The 26372-nt window shown below is 40.2% G+C and overlaps 2 protein-coding genes across 2 annotated transcripts; one reads left to right on the top strand and one right to left on the bottom strand.

Annotated features, from left to right (window-relative positions):
- Positions 1 to 2452: 2452 nt before the first annotated feature.
- tnfaip8l1 (tumor necrosis factor, alpha-induced protein 8-like 1) lies at positions 2453 to 18498 on the bottom strand. Its single transcript, XM_047587886.1, has 3 exons — positions 18099 to 18498; positions 6110 to 6389; positions 2453 to 4848 (listed from the first exon to the last, which is right to left on the bottom strand). Exons 2-3 carry the CDS (start codon positions 6379 to 6381, stop codon positions 4560 to 4562), a joined length of 561 nt encoding a protein of 186 aa, XP_047443842.1. The 5' UTR covers positions 6382 to 6389; positions 18099 to 18498; the 3' UTR covers positions 2453 to 4559.
- Positions 18499 to 19998: 1500 nt separating this feature from the next.
- On the top strand, positions 19999 to 26291 carry cope (COPI coat complex subunit epsilon). Its single transcript, XM_047587341.1, has 10 exons — positions 19999 to 20165; positions 20349 to 20411; positions 20536 to 20636; positions 21567 to 21719; positions 22194 to 22247; positions 22462 to 22543; positions 22931 to 23086; positions 24235 to 24303; positions 25187 to 25261; positions 25599 to 26291. Exons 1-10 carry the CDS (start codon positions 20064 to 20066, stop codon positions 25650 to 25652), a joined length of 909 nt encoding a protein of 302 aa, XP_047443297.1. The 5' UTR covers positions 19999 to 20063; the 3' UTR covers positions 25653 to 26291.
- The last annotated feature ends 81 nt before the right edge of the window (positions 26292 to 26372 follow it).

Here is a 26372-nt window from a genome sequence, read left to right as displayed (position 1 = left end):
AAATGTCTTTTAGTCACAGTGTGAATGCCTCTGGGCACTTGAAAACTTTCTGTGGCCGCCTGAGTGATAGGAAAGTGCAGCCTGTGCAGGTTTATATGTGTTCACATGAGTGTAGTTAGCTCTGTATTTACACAATGAGAAGTTTCTTGAGAACACAATGTTCTTTGTTGATGTATTACACATGGAAGTAAGCAGATGCCGTCTTCCCTGATGTGTCCAGTGCCACGCTGATGGTAATCCTGAGAGGTTTGGCATTGAGGACTAGGCGTGTGTGTGTGTGCGTGCATGCGTACAGAAGTGTCTTTCTCGTCCTCTCATGTATATTTTTGTGTTGTTTGCTTTTGGATTCCCCTCCGCCGTGCGTTTCATCCTTGAATAACACGTCAGACAGGTGCTCTCTGAGGACTAGAGTGAGAAAGGAAGAGAGAGACACGTGGGGACACCAAGAAAGAGCAAAAGAGAGACAGAAAAAAAGGGGAGGAAGGCAGGGGGAGAAAGGAGTTTTGAAAGACTTCTTCCTTCCAAGCTGGCTGTCATAGCTATGCTTGCCAGAGGGGAGAGCACCTTTAAGCATACTGGATGAGTAACGATGTGGAGGGACTACAAAAGCAAAGTAATACATAATAAGCAGCACTGACTCCGCTCTGCTCTGCCAGCTAACCAACATGAGATTGGTGCTGAAAATTTTTTTGGACGTGCTCAAAAGGTCAGTAAAGGCCTGGTGTAAAGGGGGGTTCTCCTTTATCGCTGTGCCCACGCTGTAATAAGATTTAGAAAGTGTGGATGCAGCTGTTAGATTGGGATGCTGACCTCGACACATGGACCTCTATTGAAACGCACCGAATTGAACTCAACAATTCACTCGTGACTCCGGTGACTATCCTCTGTGGGGATATAAAAATCCTTCTGCTTTAAGCTGCGGCATAAATCACCAAATACATAATTCTCTGCAGCTTCTCTTTGAACAGCACAATAATGCTAACATCATAGAAATAGGCAGCTGAACCATTTTGCTAATTCTTCGTCTTTGGTGCCACACTACAGTCCCAGTGCCTTTGCCCACTCATTCTTCCTAAAAGGGATCCCCCCCCTTGCCTGCATGATGACAGAAAATCTAGAAATATGGCTGTGTGTTGTTGTACGTGTGCAGACAATTGCCTGCCCTGTGGTTTGTTTTGCTGCGCCACCCAGAACTCAAACATTAGGGTGTTTGTGTCTGTATTGACACGCAGCCAGACTTTGCAGTGCCCCGCCAAAACTAACTGCCTGTATCCTTGCAGGGATGGACCGTGACAGTCCTGCTCAGTTTGTCCTTCCTCACAGAGTTTTACGTGTAGGCAACCAAATGAGGAAATCATCACTCTGTCAGTTTTGATCCTAGAGCATGCTAGATTATACAGTATCTCAGGTCAGCATTGTTTAGGTTCAGGTTAGGTGACTACACAACAAATCATAACTCAATAATCTGTGCACTAGGTGCCCCACACGCTTCATCCTCTCAGGACCCTTCTTAGGATGCAGGCCAGCTCCTTTGTAGTCACTTCATTATGTAGAAATGATAATTATGCCCCAGTGGAAGTTAGCTTCACCAAAATATATTAGAGCCCCCATCCACATCCACTGATAATCAAGTCGTGACTGTCGTCTGGAAACTTTAATTTTCGGAAAGGAACACAAACTGGAAGGAGAAGAAATAAGCAAACTCTCCATCAGTGTGTATTTCCCCCTTAAAATACTTTCACCACTTTGCTGCAAGCAAGTAATTTAAGTTGACATGTACGCTTTACTCAACATCATAGTTAAGTCAAATTGGAGAAGGAAGCGCACAAAAAGAGAAAATAAGATATGACTGAGCCGTCTCAGTTTAGTCACAACGCAGTGCTTGGAACTCCAGTGAGTCAACAACACACACACACGCATGAAAAAATGCATGTTGAGATAATGACCATATTAGAGGATAAATGGGTACTTGGTAGTGCAGTAGTCTTTTAAGAGTGCAACAGGAAGGATCTGTATACGCACTGAAGGCCAAATTATCATTCCAAAATCTGTGAATCAGCAGAGTCAACAACAGGCTGAAGTCAAAAATCTAATTCACGTAGAGAGCCACTCATTCTTCGCTCAAAATAGCAGCAGAGCTGAATGTTTAAATGTCCAAAAACAGAAGAAGTCTTTCCATTTTACTCATTTCCTGCTCTACCTTTGACTGTGACATGGGCTTGTAGGAAGTGGAAAAAAGTGACCTAAACTTGAATTATTTGTGGGTCAGCTGCGTGTTTGCCTTCATGGTTTCCTAACAATGCTGTAAGCAGGAGGGAGGGATTTGGCCGACCAAATCCTGACCAGTCATAGTCAGAATACCGTCCTGATCTGGGCCTGAGATGAGTCGGCCCTGAAAGGCTGATGGGAAGACGCTCATTTAAAATATATAAAAATAAAGACAAGAAATGTATTCATTTAAAAAAGTAATTTGTATTATATTTGTTGCATGTGGATACAATACAGAGACACACAAAAAAAATCATATGTACATGAGCCAAAATAAAAACATTTCACAATAGTAAAAAAGTATGATTTAGTAAAATAAGTGAGGCTGCTGCAGGGGTTTGTGGTGCTTTTAGTCCATGTGATCAGAGGGAGATTTAGCCCTGAGAATATGGACAGATTGGGGCAAACAGCATTAAAAGACAATTAATGTCAGCTGTTTTTTGTTTGTTTTTTGGGGGGAGGTGGAGCTTAGGAAAAAGGATTTACTTTAAAGCCTTTCAAAAGATTCAGACTCAGATTTAACAAATGAGAACATAAATGGAGCAAAGTCATCTAAAGAGTTAAAAAGTGAATAAACGAGGAGTGAAACCACAACAGCCACCACCTCTGTCTTCATTATCACCAAGAGCTGTGTTATAATTATCAAGTGCATATTGTTTTCTGAAGTGCCCTCTTGAAAAAGACTGCAGTTTGAGTAACAACAGTCCCTTTTTTTTTTTCTTTTGGCAGAACTGCTGCGGAAGAAGTTAAAGTTTCAGCAATCCTATCTGGGAAAGCACAGCGCTTATTACACGGCTCAATTTCCAATTCTCTCACAGGTATGCACACAAACACGCGCACACACACAGAATACAAAATGAGGCCACAGCACAAAACAATCTCCCAGACAGGCTTGGTGATACAAAACACATTGACAATAAGGAAAGACAGCTATTATGTGAGGTTAGAGAGGGATGGATGTAACTATTCATGTGCTCCTTTACAGAAAAGCAACACCACAACATCTTTCACCCCATTAAAAGGATTTTCATGGTGCAAACAGAGATGGTTATCTCAGCTGTGTGAGCTGGAGTGGCTGCTCGACGGAGGCAAGCTTCAGGCCATTATACCAACCCCAGAGCAGTGAACTATAATTGCAGTGGGAGAGTACAATCAGGTACACTGTTTGTCTCTGCTGTAATCTCTAAACCATGCCCGGTCCCTTTTATGGACACAGAGCTGCAGTTTTGGTCCAGCCTTTCATCTGACTGCTCACGGGGAGTCTTTTTAAGTTCTGATCAGTCAGAATATAAACTAGAGGTTCAGTGCTTTTAGGGTAAACCTGAGGCAACACTGATAAACCTGCAGTGGACCCTGAACATGTAGTTTGACTGCGCTTAATTCCCGCCTGATAAAAATCCGGAGCAACCTTTGCACTTGGTGCCAAGCTGTGCTGCTGTCATTTTTATTACCAGATGAGTGGCGAGACACTGGAGTCAACGCAAACGTGTTAAACGATACCCAACAATCAAATTCCTCCATGCTAATGGTCCCCTCTGACCCAGATACTTCATCTTTGTTGTGGTGCCTATAAACCAGACTGTTAGAAGAAAAACTGGGTTTATAGGTGCCCGCCAAACAAAAGGCTGGCTTCTCTACAAAGCGGAGTTCAGTGCATGATTGTGAGAGCTGTAAAAAAAAAAGAAATGCAGGCTAAGCAGGATTACTCAACTGACGTACTTCACGTGGTTTCACTACTGCAGGAAAGTACAGTACAGCGCTTATTCAGGACTGAGTGCAAAACTACTTCAAGAAAAAAACAAATAAAGATAAAAGAAAAAAAACACTTAGTCTTTGGAAATTCACTTTCTTTCCTCTCATGGTGCTCCCAGAACTATCTTCATTCATTAAAGGCAACAAAAACCAGGCCTGTGCCCCGATTCATGTCTTTTTGTATTAAGTAAGAAGGAAAAGAAAGCCTTGGAATGAGGGTAAAATACGGTTTTCAAGGCACAGTTGTCAAGGCTCCTATCCTTGGGTATACTGATAAGAGCACAAAGTTTTACATTCATTAAATAAAAACATCAGCTGGGTTTTGTTAACTGTGAAGTAACACACATAGTCAGGGTGGAGAAGAAATATACTTTGGACTAACTAGCCATTGTTACAGTGACGTCTGAAAGGCACACACAAACACAAACCAACAAAGGAATAATGAAAATGTTCACAACTGTCTTAAAAAACGAAACAAAGAAATGAGTACATGAGGCGGGACTAGAGGTAAACGTGCTGGTTGACGAGGCAAATGGAGGTCAGAGGTTTCCCTCGTCAAGCATCTTATTAACCCCGTTACAGATTCTCTGCAGGTGAGCACGATAAACCTCTGAGGGCCCGTACAGAGCCGCCAGGAAGTCACAGTCGGCGAAGTGATTGAAGACGTGGTTGACCCGTGAGTGGCTCTTGGCTGTCAGGTGACGTTTGATGGCCTGGTGCAGGAGTTCACGGCAGTCGTTCAAAATGGCGCTCATGACGCGCCGGTCGAAGGTGAACTCGATCTGGTGGAAACTGACCGCCGTCATGGCCAGAGTGTGGACTTTCTTCCTGTGAGATGCCAAGACAGAGGGGAGAGACTGTCAGTTTCTATATCTGACCGCAGCAGCACAAGAAAATAAAAATAGAAACTGCTGTCTTGTGATTTCCTTTAGAAACCCCCATACATTAGTTATAGAATTGTCCTTCACAGCGTCTCATCTTCATCGCTAATATAATCACCATTCTCCATACTGTGCATTTATGTCAGCTCTGCATGCCTCCAAGCGCAGTTTTACCGTTTTAGGGGAAACTATATAAACTGATGTTAAAGTCAATTTCCTTAATTTGCCTCCATCAGCACACAAAAAATGCACTTGAACTGCAGTTTTCACCACTTGAAGCTTGCAACCAGAACCACAATCTTTGTCGTTTCTCAAGGTTTGTCACCTTCTGACATGGAGCAACCTTATTTAAATTTCAATCAGAGACACTTTAGACCAAGTAATCAACCATTTAGGGCCCAGTTTGAATCGGAACAGCGATGGGGATTGTGCTACGAGAGCTAATCCCCCTTAACAAACCCATTAATGAGCATTAAATTTGAGCTAAATCAACAAAAAACACCTCATCCGGAGGAGGTTGTGGTGGTGGACCAGCGACAGCTAACAGCACTGTCATGAGGGTAATCACGAGAAGCATATTGCATTAAGCTGCTGTCAATCAGCCAACGCTGCTTGAACTAATGCTATGCTTCATTCATGATAGGATGCATCAAAACGTCTTCATTTAAGCCCCATTTAAAAGAAACATTTTGGGAATGCACTCATTTGCTTTGTTTGATGAGACAACTGATACGTTTATCAGTATGCTGAATGTGGACCAAGAGGTTTGAAGTAAACTGGACTGCCTCTGCCCAAAAATATGCCCACAAATCATTTTATCAGAATGACATTAATGCAATGCTGTATTCATACAATGCCATGAACGGCAAGAATGGGAAATCCTCCCAGTCTATCCATCTGTGATGTTCACATATGTCTGCCTCCATTTCTGGGCTGTGTATTTCAAGCACTAAACTGTCTAGTGGATTTTATATCAACAGTGCCCGACAGTAATTGTGTCTTTTCATCCATTTTGCTAGGGATTTGTCGACTTATAGTCATCCTTTTAGTTTAACCATTTACCTCTGCTTCCAGTCTTTCCGCTAAGTAAGCTAATGGTTTCATGGCTTCAGCACTAGAGTTGATTCTTCTCTCCTAACTTGAGGAAAGAAAGAGAATAACCCCTCCTAAATGGTAAAGTTGTTTCTTTAAAGACTCTTCTTGCCCACCTGAAGTTCTCCACCAGGATCAGCTCCTCGGTGTTGAATTGGTTGTTTCTGTAGAGCACTCCGAGCTTCACCACCATCTTGATCAGGTTCTTGATTATCTTCTGGGACTCTTTGCGGTTGCGGGTGTACTCTTTGGTGACGCGGTACAGCTCGTCCAGCACTTCGCTGCTGGTGTCGTCAATGAAGAGGTTGGCCATGCTCTTTGTGGCCATCTTGCTCATCAGCTTCTTCTGCGCCTGCAGGGCTAAGCTCTTGGTACTGAATGAGTCCATGGTCAAGTCTGGGTCAAGACGACACAAAGGGAGAGAGCAAACAGAGGATGATAGTTTAGTTAAATGTTCATACTTTGCCGCACAATTATTTTCCTTCAAGAGAGGCCTTTGAAAACGATGATGAACTAAGAAACATGCTTATTTGCTGGTATTCCAGATTTAGAAATGAAAGGAGAGAATCCTTTCCTTAAATACCCACTTTGACTTTCTCATCTCAAAAGAAAAAAAAAAAGGGCCAGACGTATGAGACTGGCAGCTTGTAATGTGTGAGGTTATTGCAAATAACATTGACAGTGATGCTGTTTAAACTGCAGGGCCAAGAACTGTCCCCTTTATCAGATAATGAGCCATGGCAGCTGTCAAATTAGTCCCAGCCACCCTCTGGCTCAGGGCCTACAATGTAGTTAGAGAAGAAAGTGTCATTACGCATGTAGGAGTCAAGTCAGTTACAGCAGGACCAGCGTAACTGGGATGTCTCATCGGCTGAATGCATTCCCAAAACAATGTGTATATGCGTGGATTAAAGCGATTAAAAGACAAGACAACTCATTCACTGTACGCGTGCGGTTTGATTTATGTATGATGCTGCTTCTCTTTGTGTGCCAAGTGAGGTGACTCAGTCAGATAGGCTGCGCTCATGACGACGGCTCATAAATAGCGAGGTTCATGGGGGTCGCCGGCTTTCACAGCACACCCCTCAGCATCACCCCTTCCAATCCAATGAGGCGGGTCTGCAGCCAGACACATCATTTCAGCGATTGCCTCTCAATGAGTTCTGCAGGTCACTTGTTCAGGCTTGTGCATTCGGTTTTCAGAAAATAAAATAAATCTGTTTTCCTGTGCACGCCATCTCTAACCTTCACAGATCTCAAAAGATAACATGAGAGAGTGCAAACAGGCAACATAAAGCAGTTCACCGCGATTGTCAGGGGAATGAACTGAAGAGCTTGTGTTTCATAGGATGAGTAGTAAATCTTTATCACGATTAAAAATATCAGAAAATGGCTATGAGGATATGTATTTCTAGTCTTACACAACAAAGAAGGCTATTTTGAGAAGCTGCATAATGTTATGGCATGTTCTGTTACGGCTGAAATGTCTCAATTGTGCGGGGTTGTTATTACATTTTCTACAGATATCTCTTGACAATGAATTCAAGTGACTTTACTGAACCTTTAACTTTTAATTAATTGTTCCACCAGCAGGCTGAAAATGTAGCCAGATTAAAATATCCTGAGAATTATCTAACAGATTGCTGTCAATTGGGTATAAATATTCATTGATCCCTGAGGATGGATTTTAAGATCTTCTCATGACCTTGGCTAAAATTTATTTGTGATTATGGGTGTCGAGGCCCTGTTTTGTAACCAAAATGCAATCCATCGCATCAAGTGTTTTAACATGGCGTACAGAAAGTTTGTTTTGACACAACTTTTCTCATTTTAGACTTTATTTTATCTGGGGGTTTTCTGAGGTTATTTAAAATATGCAGAGTCTTCTTTCATCAAATTAGGAAAGTGTGTTTAAGGAAAATTGGCCTGCAGCTAAGGATTATTTCCATCATCACTCAACTTCCTGATTATTTCCTCGATTAAATATTTAATTTATCCGTGTCAGAAATTAGCTAAAAATGATTTCCCAGTGGCAAAAGTAACATCTTCAGATGGTTTGTGGACTGGTGTCGCAGGAGTCTGGTAGCAAGACATTTGGATCTCATTATGGGGCGTGTTTCAACCATTACAGAGCAAAAAGAAATAAATAAGTCTGTACACAACTGGACAGTCCTAAAACTAATCACAGCCAATTTCTTGGCTTTCTTCAAAAATATAACTCACTGACATGTACCCACCCAAACCCACCCAAACAATTTGACTGACCTTTCACATCTTTGCATAGTAATCAGTTACCAACAGATTGACCCCAGATCAACTTCCACCCCCTTAAATTTGGTAGATGGGGAGTTTTAGCAGACTTCCAATGATTTGTATTGTGCATCCAACATACCAGGATGTTCCATATACTGCACTGCATTACTAGAAAGAAGCAAAAATACTATTATATGCAATCAAATCATCTTGTATTAAGAAAAGAAATCTGCCAATTGGGTTAAGTTTTTTTTGCTTAACACAAATTTTTGAAATAAGCACAAAGTTCTTGTCTCTGAACAAAATATAAAATGTTTTTCTTTGATACAAGGATTTTTTTTTTGCAGTGTCATATAAAAGTAACATATCTAAATCTCACTTTAGAGAAGCTGAAATATGAACAAAGGTTGCCGTAAAATTACTGGAAATGTTAATAAAACAACCACAGGTCGGTTTCCTGTCGACTCAGCAGTTAAACTAATTATTGTAGGTATATGTAAGCAAACCTAAGGTAGTATTTTGGCATCAAGACTTTAAGTGAATTATCTCCGGTGCAGAAAAGAAATTTTCAACGATGCCTACAGCCCAAATGTGGGGATTTTAGGTGAGGAAATACACAAGCAAATAGGAAATACACCTGTATTTCAGGTAAGGCGAGAATCCACCTAAAAGAAAAATCAACACTCGGATCTTACTTCTGTGAAAAAATCTCTTGATGTGACACTGAAATGGAAAATGCAGCTTGATAGGGCACTGTCACAGTGAAAATACAGCAATTATATCTAAAAGCATGTTTCCTATTCTCAGCATGATAGGAGATTCATCTTTTTTTTTTTGGAAACACTTGCAAACCAAAGAAACCCCAACGATGCACTGTAAATATGTATGAATGGCAAATGCTTATCTGAGCTCAAGAATAATAAAATCCAAAGCAGGACAGCTGATATTAGTGCAGCAGACATGAAGAGCAGTGACACACATGTCTGCTGGGTGGTTTTAGCCGTCGTTGGTCCTAGAAGGCAGTGCATCTGCTGCTAGAGTGTATGACTTTCATTCTTCTCTCTGTGCAATGCGTCTCTAAGAATATCAATAAGACTCCTTGGAGAGAGTGTCAGCAGGACGCTTCCCATAGAGGAGACGCATGAAGAGCAAAGACAAACGCTGAAAGATGGAGAGAACAGAGGGCGGAGGAGCATTACACATCAATGCTGAAACATCAGTGACATGTAGATGTTGAATGAAAGGTCATTTATATACTGTCTTGTGCTGAATCCAGTTTTCACTCTTCCCCGTAGCAGGTGCTGGACGTCTCATCGGGCCTCTCACTGTGCTGATCAAGGATCGCTGGCAGATCCCCATCGACCGCTTCTCCGTGGTTGTAACTCTAAAGTTTCCAAGCTGAGCTTGTTACAGAAAATCCTCCTCTGATGCAATGTGTGTGAAATGGGTAACAAGGAGAAAGACACTAATGATCAGACTGAAAAAATCGCCAAAAAAACAAAAGCTGAAATCTTAATTGCTCCGTGAGCTGCACCTGAAAATGGTCACCTAGTCCCATCGTGATCCCTTAATCACAGCCTCAAGAAGAGATTCACCTAGCACAACAATTCTGTATTTACTGCTCTCTCCTCATCTCTGCCCTCGCTGATGGATGTATAAGAGTTTAGAAAAGTGTAAATGGATAATGGGCCAACCTCTTTCTCAGATTGGAGGGTGATTTCATAGTGCTCATTAAATTCCACTCTCGTCGGGGACCAGAGTCAACCTAGATGTCAGCTGAGTGCAGCCTGACGAAGGGCAGCAGAAAACGGAAGCGGGAGAATGAATGTTTGCCTGTTGTACACATGTACACAAACAGTTCAAACACAGAAGCACTCAAGACTGTATCCCTGTGATTTGACTCACGGCTGAAGCGTGACATAAGAGACCCCTGTCACTCTTATCTTGGGGATGGAGGGACATCCTTCCTCCAGCTCTCAGTTTCCCCCTCCATTTCCCCAAGGCATAAAAAAATAAAGGCTTCATGAAAACATGTCCTCAATGAACAAGTGCAGAGTGATGGGAAAGGTTTTGATTCAAACCTTCCATTTTCAGTGACTTTGCAGCATGAATGTGGTAAGTGCCAACTCTAAATGGCCTATGAAGCGCGGCGCCCAGGGACGGAGCAGCCAACCCTGACACAGCGTCTCCCTAGTCTTTATAGAGGCAAGACTTTAACGGATTTAAGGCAGAACGAGACATGACAGCTGCAAACACTGCTGGCTATTGTGGCCAAATATACCAGCACCAATCATCAGTGCACACTAGGATCAAGCAAACAAACACCTAGGTACACTCACACACATATGCATTTACATTACTGATATGTGTGGCTTGCCGAACAGCTGAAAATGAAATGAAAACAAAGACAGATTGCAGCTGCCAAGAGCTCAGCACTTATAATTGCGGCAGTTAAACAAGCTACAAACTCATACACTCCCTCAGAATATGCCAGCACGCACTCACTCACAAAGACATGTCGGCAAAAGCTCACTCTCTGAAATGAAACAGGAGCCCACACAGTCTTGGGTGGATGTCTCGTGACGGTGAGGGAGGGTGTAATGAACCCAGGGGCACTTTAACCGTCCTGCAGGTGTGAGCAGACCTGTCAAGCCTGTGTACCAGCATGGCTGAGAGGCTGGGGTAGAAAGAAAGAATAAAAACAAAATGCAGTGATGACAAAGAAATAACCTTACCGTCCCCCGCTGCACTCCGTGGAGGACGCTGGATCATAAGAAGCTAGATAGGACCTTTACTATCCATATTTAATTTGCTTTGGCTATTGCAATTTCAGGGCAGGGAAAGCAGATGTCTGCAGTGAGGACACTTCAGCCAAAAAACTTTCGCAATTCATTTGAGGAAAGAGGAGTAAGTGGGCTGACAACTCCTTCTGGCTGTCGTCTGCAATTAGTGTTCCTAGTCTGTGACTGTTTGACCTTTTAGATGAATGCAAGGAATAAGGAACTTTAAGGAACAACCGCAACAAGATGGTGACCTCATTAATGCAATCTAGACAAACTGTGTAACCAATAAAACAGCACATTCATTTTTTTATGTATAGACTCAGCCACAATTAAACATTATTCACTGTTCTTGGAGTTGCTCTGCTTAGGGTGATAGCTTTTTTTTTGTATTCATGAATATTTTCATTACTGACTATGTGGTTATTTGTGTTTTTCCACAGTCGTCACATGGAGATGTATTGGCTTTTTGACTGCTCAATTGGACAAAATCTTACATGGTGTGAGGGTGGCATTGTGTTTTTTTTTTTTTTTTGAGAACTATTCAGTTTGCGGCCTCTGCATCGTCTCTACTCACCTGTCAGTCAAACTAAAATTGAGGTGTGACAGGTGAGAAAGGGCCGGAAATTGGATACACCTGTAGCTGCCACCCACTGCAACTCGTGCTATCATGCCTCACGAGGAAGAGGAGGTCACAGCACCCAAAATATCACCACTTTAATACCTGCTGCCAATCTACGCACTGTGGTTGTGGCTGATAACAGCCAACATAAAGAGAAAAACAATAAAGAATGTGTTTCTATGGTACTACACCACAATAATTTCACTAAAAAAGCCTTGGCAGACACAGTAGAACTTTCTATGACATTTCATCTTACAAGGGATTGGTTGACGGTGGCAGGAAATGTCACGACTTTCCTGCTCTTCAGGGATCACTAGTCACACGGATTGGGGCACAGTGACCCTGACAGAGAAATCAGCAGATAAAATCTTCACTGCTTTAGGATGGAAGCTATTATTGACCAGACATAAATCACACGCCACACAACAAAAACACCTCTAATCGACTCTCAGCATCCCAGATCACTCAGGCGCCCCCCTCCCTGCAAACACAACATATTGCGTCCAGCTGTATTAAACACAAAAAGATCGTGCCTGGTTTTAGTCCCCTACGTTTGCCAAAGCATAAACATTTGTGACCCAGAAATCCAAAACACATGTGACCAAGATGTCCCCAGTTTGAGTCCGGCCAGCAACCTTAACATATGCCGGCCCCCTTCTCCTCTCCCTGCATCTCACATCTCCTGTCATGTCCTGCTGCTGTTGGCTGTTTTAAATGTTGAGTCCCAGAAACACAAGCTTAAAACAGTTACAAAGCAGTGCTACAAACACAAGCAATTATTTTTACTTATAATATGCAAACGAGTCTAGTGAATGAAGGTTAATTGTTCAGGGCAGAATTAGTCAGAAACGAGGGAAAACACATTATGAATAGTTTGTTTTGGTCTACGAACAATAAGAATTTACATTTGTCAGGCTAGAAGCTGGAAACTTGCCATTTTTACCTCAAAAATGACAATCAATTCTCAGGAGTTGCAGATTGTTGTTGATGATCAACCAATTAAATCAATTATGTCACCTCTACATTAGTAGGTTTAACACAAAACAAACAAAAACCACCAATGTAAGGCTACTTATGCATGTGAATAAATTTGAAATTTGAATTACATATTAAATGCTACAAAACTCATTTTTAATTCAAGTATTTTCTGTTAAGTATCTCAAGTGTTAACAGTCCTAAGTTACAGTTTGGCCTTGTACAAATTACAGTCAATTATCAAAGGAATTTCTGATCATGTTTTCAGAAGTTCATAATAATTTTTGAGTCCAGCGTTTATTGCTCTGCAGTCACTCAAGGCAAAATAAATAACACCTTCCAATACAAGATACAGTCCTACTCAAAAAATGGCCAAAAAAGGCACATTTAGCAGAGCCAAAGCGGAGGCGACAAAAAGGTGTTGTGCAGTAAAATACTTAAACTTTCGAAAAGGTGGATAAAAAATGTTTGTGTCCATTTCACCATTATTTAGAACTAATTGAAGAAAATGTTGTGGTCAGGATTAAAACAGTCTTGTTTGTATCTCCTTCCTAAGCAACACTAACATTGTCTGCTTGACTCTAGTCAAGCGAAATCATGTAAACTGAGTGAAAGTCAAAGGTCATGTTAGCGAGGCACAGGGGCTTTGGTACCTATTCTGAATGGAAAACATGGAGGTGAATTGTCATTCAGAGACCTGTTGACTAAACCGTGGCCAATTAAAGGCCAGCAAACAATCAAACTGCCGCCTTGTGATGAACAACAACATACATAGTCCAACCAACACTGTGCCACTTGAATCTCAACACAATGACTGTCATAAATGCAGTGCTTATTGCAGGGCTTTAAACAGGGTTGGATGATGCTGCCCTGTGTACACACTCTGCACATACTGTATTTGCTTTACGTCCACTTGGTTAAACATGCACAACATAGATAAAGAACATGTGAAAAGGAAGAATATAAGAGACCCTTTTGAATGCTGATTTAAATATGCCTCACAATGCTGCAGAGCTGCATAAAAAACAAACTGCGTTTCGATTAGTTTTTCGCAAAATTAAAGTGACATTTCTGAAATTTTAATAAAGTACAATTGCGCTTTGTATTGGTTTCCATTGACATGTGTTTTGTGAATGAGCGATATCCCATAATTCTCTTAAACTCTCATCATGTGAGGCTTCACTTTGAGGAAGATGGGCTTCTGAGGAGCTGGTCACATGACCCCTGCGTCATCTCTGGTGACGCCGGCGGCGGGAATTGCAAAAAAAAATGTTTCCATTGCACCTTTTATATCGATACGTCTGAAAAACCACCCCGTGAGAGTGTAAAAATGTTTTAGTGATACTTCAGAGGTTTTTCGAAAAGTAGTACCAGTTTTTTATTGCGATATTTAGGTTTTGCGCTTTTCTAGGGGTAATAGAAATGCAACAAATAAGAGGAAGTTTGTGGAAAGCTTCTTAAGCTTCTTCCATTAAAAATTTGCATTAGAGATCATTAGAATGACTTTTGGCAAAACCTTGAAACAAAAAAAAACTAAACTCTTCTTTCTCCTCAAATTCTCCCCAGCTGTATGATATAATCTGTCTCCACTTTGAAATACAATAGACAATCCTGGTTATATAAGGTACATCCGTGCTTTGTGTTCTGAGAGGACAAGTTACCACTCAAATGAGCTGCACGACTGGAACCACTCCACTGTTGGGGAATCAACGGCAGGATTTCAGGACAAGAACGCCGCAAATTCATCTTTCATCAAGTTTTTTGTAGTGTTTGTCTTACTCTTCTCTTGAGATGTTGCGTAACAGAGGAGGTGCTGACTGCTAATAGGAAAGTCAGAGCTGGGAACATTGTATGTGTTAACAATTGATTGTAGCAGACGTACAAGTCTGAGTAATGTCTCTGAACAAACGCTCGTCTAGTATGGCCGATCTGGCACGAGGGTCATAATTGTATGCAAAACAGACACATATGGACACATATAACTTGCATGCTATGGAAGCAGCAGGTCTTTTTATGCTGGATATGTGCTGTCGCTTTTTCATCTTCCCACACAGTCATCATCCGTGAAGGCTTGTGCAGATCTGCTGAGAAAGGAGGCAATCAATGCCTTTCGCTCAGCAACTGTGCCCCATCCTACCCCAGTTTTCTCAGATCTGCCAGAACTCGACAATTAATAATTAACATCGGCATATAATAGATAGGGGATTAATAATTCAGCCTGGCGATTTGGACCAAAATAGACTTGAGGCTAAGAGCAGTCTGCTGTGGTGCAACAGGTTGGGGCACAGATGTGGGCCAGGGATGAAGCGTGGACTTATCAGCACATACAGCAAGAGACAGTGGCTGTGAGCTGCTGGCATTAATTTAAGAACATCAGTCAGCGTTAAGCATGTGTAATAAGGCTGGGAATACAGTCGCTGCCGCTCTGCCCGGGGCCATCACAGCACTCACTAACAACATTTGTTCTTCCATTAAAATACGTAAGTGGATAGTTGTTTTATGGTTACTGCTGACTGTGAAAAGTGAAAGAATAATGAAGAATAAAAAGACCGGACTATACTCACGTGGCTTTTCTTTAACTGCCAAGCATTAATTATATACAGTATAATTTGCATCTTAACAGCACTGCAAATAATGTAAGACATAATCAAGGTGCTAACCGGTGCTTAAACTATGACTGATGTCGGGTCTTATGACATTTTAATTAAGGCCACCATCAGAGCAAGGCACGTTATGACTAATTTTCCTCACCTCAAGCCCAAAGAGCATAATTTGTTAACTTGATATTTAACAGAGAAGCAAAAGCCAGTGCGACAAGCCGCAAGAACAGCAGGGATGGCGATCAGTGAAAGCTGAGGGGGACCAATATGAGACGCTGACTAACAGATGATTCAAGCCAGATCTCGAATGGGCGCTATCTGTTGGCAGACACCGTCACTCACACTTCTCATTTCGAACAATGTCATGATATTTGCCGGTCACGCAGCTCTGCTCGTTCAGAACAGGCCACATGCTCCGAGTGTTTTGACTTTCCAGAGGCCAACTGCACAGCCTAGTGAAAGAAGGTCAAACACCTCTCTTGTCTTGTTGATGAGTTACCATGGGTTCTCCTCAGCAGGAACCACAGCGTCTCTACAAATACTGCAGCAATTTCCAGCTCTGCCCTTAATAACACTGCATGGGAAATGTCGAGCAACGTGACTGCATTGTCCTATTATAAAAGGCGCCCAGAGGAGGGGGCCTGCAGAGATACAGTTACACTGAAATATAAATAGATGAGGCTCACCAACCCCTGCTTAATCTTGCCGGGCGACTATAGTGCATTATTATTATAATTATTATTGTTGTTATTATTATTAATGCTGTTGTGAAGCTATATTTAATAAAAATAGCAAATACTCATTAAAATTGGTGTTGGATGAAACCTAAAATAAATGGACTGTGTTACACTTCCTATATATTTGCATTACTGTCCAAAATAATAAAGCACTTGGACCTAAATCGATTATTTTAGGGTTGTAACTAATGATTCTTTTCATTATTTCATATTATTTTGATTAACCAATTTGGCGCCTTCAGGTACCAGTCTAAAACTTGCACGTTTTTATATTCAGTACAAAGCCACTGCTTATGGGGGCATGACAAAGATTGAAAACCACTGATTTAGATGATGAAATTATAAAATATATATAACCAATCATAACGTCCAAGAGGCCAAAGAAAGGCTTTATTTTGCCCATAATCTCATAAAACCCCAAAGATATGCAGTTTATAGTGATATAAAACAGAAAGACAACAAATCATCCCAACAAGAGGACATTTGTTGACATAAAAGTCCAACAGTCATTTTATGATATTCAGTCTTCCACAGCTCTAGAGTTTTCAGCTGTTGCTACCAACAACAAAGACACAAAGGAAGCCTTGGCAACTAATATTGAGCAGGTCAAAAAACACCAATCGTTTCACCACTGACACAGCTAATACAAGGAGAGAGGCAACTCCAGCGCTAATCCAGAGCCATAACTCATTTGACATGTCTGCGAATGATAATGTGCGTTGCTACCTGCCAGAGCTCAGACTTGCACAGAGCAGCTATTCATCCCCACTCTGAGCCTTGTTATGGAGAAACGCTTTACAATGTAAACACAGCAATGTGTGACAAAACATATCAGTGTTTGCAAAACATTAGTCGCCAACCTTTTGAAAATTCTGCAAATTAGCTCATAAGTATAGAGGATGGATTATTAGCGGCGGGGAGGGAAATGATGTTATTTTCTCTGCATTTCCTGATGTGGGAGATGGCAAATCACTCTCAACTGTCACCATAAATGCAAAACACATGAGAAATTGTTCTAACTGGTCACATAAGATGCATACTTTGATAGATAATGAGCTTCATGTAAAAAAAACAAACAAACAAACAAAAAAAAACATTTCTTACAAATATTGAAAACTCGAGATATAAACACTCACTTTCCAGTGAGGTACCAGACTGTATTCTAATGCATCCTGATATAACAGTTCTGTACAAAACCTTACCTTCATGGAAGTTATTCAGCATTTGATTAAATTAACGCTGCTGATTCAGCTTCGTATTTTGGAGGCAGTGATTTGTAGAACTGCTGTATTGATTGTACCAACATTTTTTCCCATTATTTTCACAACCCCATTTTAGTCAGTGGGCTCTAGGCTAAATAACAAAAACACTTTTTGTGTTTAATGGAATCAGTTTAACAGCAACACAAAATACAACCTCCAAAATGATCATCCAGTTCAATAACCACCTTTCTGATTTATCATGAACTTAAAAGTAAAAAAGTCATGAAGGAGGATATAGGGCAGGATAGTTATACTAGAATGCCTTTATTTCCACTAGTTTACCGAATGTTTTGGCAAGTGGGTATTCAACTATAGCATGCTCAGTGTGCTTACTCATTAACATGTATATTTAAACGTAGTTTCCCATGATAAACCAGCAAACAAGGTCTCATAAAAGTCTGAATCTAGCTTTCTTTTTTTCACGGCCCATAAATAACTAATAAATCACATTATCAGTCATTTACATGATGAAGCATAAATTCAGTGCCAATTTCTTTAAATGTCTGATATAATGCAGAACAGCTGCTCGATATATTTGCCTCTAATATCTCATAGTGCATCGATTATCACATTAAACCAACAAATAAATTAGCCAGTTAGCTGCTGCTAACGAGCTTTCTAAAACGCTATTTGAATCACTGACTGGCCGTTACTTCCGCTCGGTTTAACATGGAGCCTGTCAAATAAATAATGGCAGAACAAAACAAAGCGCAGCATGTTTAACCGTGAATAAAGCTGCTTAGTGGCCATTTATCTTCTTTGCTGTGCAACTTTGGGGTAATTAGACCACACGGCCGCTGATAACCGTAGAGTTAGAGTTGAGGTATTTCATTAAAAGCTGGTCGACCGTTAAGATCTGAGGCGACATGGACTCACCTTCCTCTCAGCTTCAGTGGGACACAAGAGCGACCAGTCAGCGAGATGACAACTTAATCTGAACAAAACCCCTCAAGTCTTCATCCTGGCACCAAACAAAAGTCGCTTCACAACATTTTTTTTTTTTTTTTTTTGTTTCAGTTTGTGTTGTCTCCGCTGTTACAACGTCCTGTTTCTTCTTGTCCTGTAACCGTGTATCGGGCGCTGATGTGTAAATTATTGAAAGACTGTTTTCAGTCTGAGATCGGTTACAAGAGTTTGTTGTAACCCGATTCCTCCACCTCCTCCTTCTCCTCGTAAAAAAAAGAAAAAGTTTCAAACTTGAGGGCGACCTGGAAATCAACAGATTGATGTTGGACTGGGCCAATGAAGGAGCAACGAGGGGGAATGGACCAGCCCCAATCAGGCCCGAAGAGACAAGGGCCATTTACATCCAGCACATTCCCTACCCTACCCCCCGATTAGGGTTTCCAGTAATTATCCTTGTCCAGTTCCAGGTCCCAAGGCTGAAATTTTCCCAGAGGAAATGGTGTGAAGGGAACAATGAGCAGGAACTGTGGGGCAGCAGCTTTTCTGTCAGGGACAAAATGATATATGCACATGTTAAATTCCATAACACGTGCATATATAATTTTATTTAACACTTCTAATTACAATACAAATTTACAGTTTCTTACAAAATACCACGACCTGATGAGAATATGCATCTAGGTTTAATTTCGTTGTTAGAGAAAGAGAGAAAAAAAATGTCAGCGGATGTTTTCAAGACAGAGGAAGTTTTTCCTCATCTGTTTAATGAGGACACGGGAATTCCCGAAGTCATATCCTTCTTCCATTGTTATGTAAACACTAAGTTTATTTTATAGCTTTCTGATTGTTATTCTTTGTCAAGTTTCAGACGTTTTTGTTTCTTTGGACTTGAGCTGCCAACCTCGTGTAATTCTCATTGTTATTTATTAAACTGTACCAATATTTTATTTACTGATCAATGTTTGCATCCTACATATGTTATTGTTAGACTTGTGTCGCTGCAAGTCTTTGTCACAATTTTAAATTTTTTGTTATTTGAGACACCTGTAGTGGTGAAATTGATCTGGAGCGTCCTCTAGTGGTGTGATGCCATTAGATGGGGAAATATCCTGAATAAACCTGTGCAATGTGCAAGAGTATCAAAAACATATTTAATTTGATTTGTGCTGTATGTGCCCAAATCTCATTCTGAATTTGGTAAACATTGTTTTAAGTGCTCTGCACCTGATACTAGGGACTCCCTTCAGTTAACTTTAAAGTTAAAGGAACTAATCACCCTTGGAGCTTTGAAAACCCGCATGAAAGACATTGGAGCAGCTACTTTTCGTATTTGTTCTTGTTTTAATGTAAAACCCAAGTCTTAGTCCTGGTGTGTTTTTATTTTGGTCAGGCTTCCCTTGGAAAAGAGGTCTTTATATCTCAGTGGGATCTATCTGGTTAAATAAAGGCTAATAATAATAATAATAATAATAATAATAATAATAATAATAATAATAATAATAATTAATGTGATTTTTCATCCATGAGGTCATGATGTTTGTGATATTTAAATGTATGTTGCAAACATTCATTTTGTTTACAACATATAACTGTAATTGATGGGAAGGTTGGGGAGAATACATTCACCAGGTTATGCACCTAGTTCAGTTAGTCTTAAGTTAACCTATCACTGTGTAAACATCTTTAGAGTACGGGTCATAAATGTTGAATATTCATGGTTCAAAATGTCTTCTTGTACCTATGTAAGAATGTAAAACTTTACACATTATATTTCCCATGGTATATTACATCCGCATATGTTATTAATTTATCACGCAGCAAGTTCTCACTATGTTCTCGCTTGGGTTTCAGCTTCAACTACTATTCCCATAATCCTCAGTAGAACGCAGGACGGTGACGTGTTTTTGCTACGTGTCAGGAAGTTGTGTGATCAACATGGCGGCGCAGCAGGGAGATGTTGATGAACTGTTCGATGTTAAAAATGCATATTACATTGGCAGTTATCAACAGTGTATTAATGAGGCTCAGAAGGTGAAGGTAGGTAACACTTTGAAGCTTCTGGGTGTGTTATAATGTACCAAATTAATCGTTGTGTGCCTCTTTCACTAACAGCATCGTACGCTTCGTTTGTGTAGCTATGATGCTAACTGTATCAGCTAATATTTCTCCTACTGAATTGAATTCAGGACTAAAGTGTAATGTGTGTTTTGTTCTGTGAAGCCGTCATCACCAGAGAAAGAAACGGAGCGGGACATGTTTTTGTACAGAGCATACATTGCCCAGGTAAGCTAGACTGCCATTTTCTTTTGGTAACTAACTGCGGTGTACTTTTAATCGATGTCACATTTACCTGACAGAATAAAAACCTCCTCCTCACACCGACTTGTTATGTTCTTTGTTATCGCAGAGGAAGTATGCTGTTGTTCTGGATGACATCAAGGCCAATTCTCCTCCTGAGCTTCAGGCTGTAAAGATGTTTGCGGAGTATCTGTCCAGCGAAAACAAGAGGTACGAGCTGATATTAACAGTAAGACGATCTATAGGGGACATATTCCACTTGTTGTCATTGTGCTTCACCAGCTTTACATCAGTACATGAACTGACCAAGTTTTATTATTCTTATACAATGGTCGCCAGCAACATCAATACCACCTGCCCAATATTCTTCAGGTGTCCATTCAAAACATTCATTCATCAACCTCTTATGCTCTAGGGGTCGCTGTGGATGGGCAGGTCACCAGTCACCAATCACAGAGCAAATAAAGACAGAAAGACAAACAACCACTTAAAATTTAATATCATCAGTTAACTTAATGAGCATTTGTTTGAACTGTGGGAGGACACCTACACAGGCGCAGGGAGAACATGCAACTCTGGCTGTCAAGTTTGGGTCATAGAGGGTTGAGGGGATGGGCCTCTAAGAATGGGGTTTGCTCCAGCAGATCTTTGATCAGTTTTGAGTATTCGGTTGTTTGGAAGTCAGGTCAACATCTTGGGCTATTATCCATTTATTCCATGTATTTTTTAACTGTTGTAAGCAGCTGGAGAGTGTTGTTGCAATGGGGGTGCCTCGTTAGCTACAATGTTTAGGAGACTCTAACATCACATGAATGCTGGTACCAAAGATGTCCGAGTAGAACATCGCATTGTAATTGAAAGTTATGGGTTCGAGTCCAGGCCGACCATGGCCATTTTGTGTAGAGTTTACATGTTTTTGTGATAGACTGGAGATCTGTCCAAAGTGTACCCCACCTCTCGCCCAATGACAGTCATTCACCTGCCCTGGTTTTAATGTTCTTAATGTTGTGGCTGATTAGTGTACATTCAGGCCTTCATTACCAGAACTGCAAAACTTATTAAGCTGTTCTGCTGATACTGATTATTTTCAGTCTTCAAAAGTGGTTGGTTTGTATTTCACCATCGAAACTATTTGCTCAGGGATGCTATTGTTGCTGATTTGGACAAAAAGATGGCAAAAAGTGTGGATGCCGCCAACACCACCTTCCTCCTCATGGCTGCCTCCATCTACTTTCACGAGATGAACTCGGACGCTGCTCTCAGGACTCTGCACCAAGGAGAAAGCCTGGAGTGGTAAGAAGTCTCCAAATTTTCACTCTTTTTATTTCACTATACAGATGGACAAAACTACAATTTAAAAAAATAACCTTTTGTAATTTATCCTGATTTTTGTGATTATTATATAAAACTATTGAATTTAAGAGACGTACCTGCATTGATTATTCCTGTAGTCTTTGCTGACCAAATTTGCGTGATTGCTTAGATGCAGACATTAACTACATACATTTGCATAAAACGTAATTGATACTATTTGTTGAGCATTTTGCAAAATATAATAGAAAGACTCATGAGTAATCAACACCACAAACTAAAGGGTTGTTTATAAACAGTTTTCCGTTAATATGAGTCCTTTTCTTTTGCTTTGTGAAGTGTTGTGTGCTGCATTCTGTTCAACATCATTCTCTATTGGTTCATTGGTTTATTGGTTTGTTTGCATGTTGGCGACCGCAGCATGAAACTGACCCTAATCATTTGTTTATTCATTAGTATGGCCATGAGTATTCAGGTGCTTCTGAGTCTGGATCGTGTCGACCTGGCAAGGTATGTGGTACTTTAATGGCCTTACGCAAAAAACATGATGGTATATCATTTGCATTGATTTGGAAAATTATCTATTATTTTAGGACTCATGTAGAATATCTACTTGCATCACTGTTAAAAAATTAAATATCCTACAATGTACTAAATATTCACATTGACAAATGTATACATGGTTTAAATTTGCTCCTCTAAAAGACATTTTTTTCTTTGACAGGAAAGAGCTGAAGAAGATGCAAGAGCAGGATGAGGATGCTACTCTAACCCAACTAGCCACAGCCTGGGTTAATATTGCTGTGGTATGGAGTGTTTATTCATTTTTGTAACATCGCACCACACAAGTGGTTAGATTTATGAGTAAATGCAGTATCATTGAATTCCCTCTACATAAAGTAGAGGGACTAGACGACTGCCTGTGTCTGTAGACCAGATGAGTTCAATCCCTTTTCATATATCATCTTTGCTGTCATTGTTCACATTTAGTTTGTAACTTGTAACTCTCAGTGTATTTTAATGCTAAATCAATCAAAGTATGGCAGGTGGCAGATGGACTGTGTCCCATTTAAATTGCACATATAGCAGCAGTACATACCTACAACACCATTAACAAACAAAACCGAGAAACAGCTTTAACTATGCACCTATTATTGACTTTTCAGAATATACTAACATTGTCCTTGTTCTAGGGCGGAGAGAAACTTCAGGATGCCTACTACATTTTCCAAGAGATGTCTGACAAGTACTCATCTACACTGTTGCTTCTCAACGGGCAGGCAGCCTGCTACATGGCTCAGAACAAGTGGGAGGAGGCTGAGGGAGTGTTACAGGAAGCACTTGATAAGGTCAGAGGACAGTTTGGGCTTATGACTATTTTTGGTTTTCATTTTCTCACATTAATTGGCTCATTCAAAACCAGATCTTCTGTCCTTGTAGCTATTAATTTACTAAAAAATAGATGCATCTAAATATGTATTTAATATGCATACACAAATGTGTATAATTATAGATGCTGTCATGTTGCTGTATGAGGAGCCTTGTGTGGTTAAGTTAGGTATATTTTTAGAGTCTGAGCTTTGTGCAGGTCTAACTAACAGATCAGTATGGTGATCGATAAATAATAACTTAATGTTTGTGCCAATGTCATTACGCACACATGTAAAACATTGAGGTTCTTGGTTCTGTAGTAGTGCAGCGATATCTGAGGTATCAGATATGAGGCCTTCTGTTGGAGCTTTCTTCATTGTGAAGGAAATAAAGAAATCATTTGCTTCGTTGTAACAGCAGATGGCAGCACATACTGCTTGTTATTCCAAAGTTCTTGTACTCGATTAACCATCTATTGACATCTTGGATAATGCATTTTAATTTTGCTCTGTAGTTTCAAATATAGTTTATATTGAAATTATTCTTCACTGTTAATGTATTTATAGCATGCTTTACATATCCTGTCTGTTATCTGGACAACCCGGTAATACTGTTTCATTAGGTAAACCCCAGCTTTGTTCTCCTCTGTGTCGGTCTCATCCTAAAGTGTTAACTGGTTAATGTTTTACAAGGCTATGGTTATCCATTAATGTTGTCTCTCACTAAACAGACAAAACAGAACAGAAACATAATATAACTTTCACAGTTCATATTGTGTTTAGACAAAACCAACCAAATGACTTTATCTTGATAAATGGAATGAAAACAAAATCATCATGTTTACACATTTAAATACACACTCATAATTCTCTCACACTTTAATTTAAATGCCACAATGTAGCATTAGACTGGATCACTGCAGCTACTTGCAACAGCTGGTTGACTACTCGACTTCTGACACTGGAAACTGAGGTCATTTTATGTGGTTATTTTTCGTACGTGAAAAATTCGAAATAGACAGGGCTTTTGCCTTTCGGTGTCTAGTTTCCACGTCTCCTTTTACATTTCTCAGAACAAGTCTATTGCTTTCTGTTCATGTCTTGTCTTTCTCTTTCACCCCTATCAGGATAGCAGCCACCCTGAGACGCTGATCAACCTCATAGTGCTGACACAGCACCTGGGCAAAGCTCCCGAGGTGAGACTTTGGACTCAAAGCTGTTAACAAGGACACTGTTTTAACATCATCGCTTTATCAGTTTCCTATGAACACACTCATCCTCGGTGACAGAGTGGCTTGAAACCACTTTGCTCAGAAACCTCTGTTGCTTAAAAATCCAATATGCACTTCTCAGCATCATTATGTGTTTACTCTGATTAAACCAAGAATTCCTGTAGTGTCCATTATCAGAGGGAATGTCATATCTACTCGCTTAATGATGCATGTGTGCATTATACAACATGAAACTCAGAGTTCATGAGATAAAGGACCCAGTTATCTTCCTTACATGTGATGGACTTGATAGCATGGTGATAGCATGTGGACTATTAACTCAGAGTTGTCATTAACACATCTCCACCTGTTATAAAAACTGATTAGTGCCTCTTGTTCAAGGTCAGCTGGTATTAAGTTGACAATTGCCTAAAAACACCATCTCCTCCAGTACACGTTAAAGAGATTTAAAATGATTTTTTTTGTCTAGAATTAAACCCAGATTGTTTGCCCTATAATAATAGAAGTGCAAATTACTGTGTTGTCCTTCTGTTGTCATCAGCTTTTAACAGGTCTTACATTCTTAATAGCACAAAGCTATTTCAACAGTTTCCATCAGTGATATGTGAAGTACCTGTGTTACAAGTCATACCAACCCATAGTTCTAGCGGTAGCACATTTTCATCTCTACAGCATTAAATATTCACAACCTGCTGTGTGTATTATTTATTAAGGATTTAACACAGGACATTTTAGCTGTGGTTTAATCATGTTTGATGGATAGTTGCTGGCAATATGAGCAAACAATCCCACAACTTTCACTAGTATTTGTTTTTTTATGAGCTGTACGATGTTGTCTTTTCCTCAGGTGACCAACCGGTACCTCTCCCAGTTGAAAGATGCACATAGAGCCCACCCATTCCTCAAAGATTATTTAGCCAAGGTAATATAAATCATTTTCATTCCCAGGAACGCCTCTATCCTGTGTTATGTCCCTAGTTATGTACTTAACTCTCTTGTACTTTAATTACCTGACCTAGTTGTTGTGATGGCATGGCAGCATGTGTTCCTGAATCAACGCCAGTGGGAGCATTAAACTCTGAATCTTTAGCCTTTGTCACTCTCTGGGTTATAATTACACAACAGTGCATATGTACATAAACACACCAAAGCTGGGGCAGAGTGTTAACAAACAAACCATGCGATGCACAGCTGTTCCTATGGTCACATGTTATTTTTCTGGTCCTTAACTGTTTCCTCTGCTCTTTGTCTTCCTCCAGGAGAATGAGTTTGACAGACTAACGATGCAGTACGCTCCCACCGCCACTGCATAAAACATTTACTGAGGCAACTCAACCGTGGACTGTAGTTTAATGTGATGAAGACAACCCTCTCTCAGTTATTTACATGCATTTGTTTTGATATTATTACTTGGAAAGTTTGGCTCAACCACACTAGAAATCCTAATTTCCTTTCTTATCCATTCATATCTTTATGCGTTCACTTGCCAGTTCATTAGGTACACTAGTGAAAATGAATTCTGATGTAATAATCTTGCACAAAATCCAATTCAAGACTGTAAAAGAGTAGGAAAGGTGGTAATTAAAGTCTGCGAGGATGCTTTAAATGGGACTCTCAATATAATAGAAACCTATGTCAACACAATTCAATACTACCACATACTGTAACTCTCAAAATGATTATACAATTGAATCAACAGCTCTTTCAGATATTTGAAACAAATGCTAAATACTGAATACCTTCATGAAGATAAGATTTAGTGCAGGACTGTTATTATTAGTTTTCACTGTTGTACCTAATGAATTGGGTAGTGAGTATGTGTATTTGTATTGATTTTCTTACCAGAAAAGTCTGGCTACAAGTCATGTTTTCTCTGCATTTCTCTTACAGAAGCAACATGCATGTTCAATGTAAGCATTCCTCTGAAATGATAATAAATCTTTAATACCTGGGCTGTGTTTTCTGTGTGCATTTGAGTTTAAGAAATCCTAAGAAGATTTAAACTGCTTTCTGACACTTTGTAAAGTCCCGTG

This window comes from Mugil cephalus, chromosome 6, assembly GCF_022458985.1.
Source record: "Mugil cephalus isolate CIBA_MC_2020 chromosome 6, CIBA_Mcephalus_1.1, whole genome shotgun sequence".
Lineage (NCBI taxonomy): Eukaryota > Metazoa > Chordata > Actinopteri > Mugiliformes > Mugilidae > Mugil > Mugil cephalus.
Note: the sequence above shows the minus strand (reverse complement) of the source record. Positions and strands in the feature narration are given on the sequence as shown.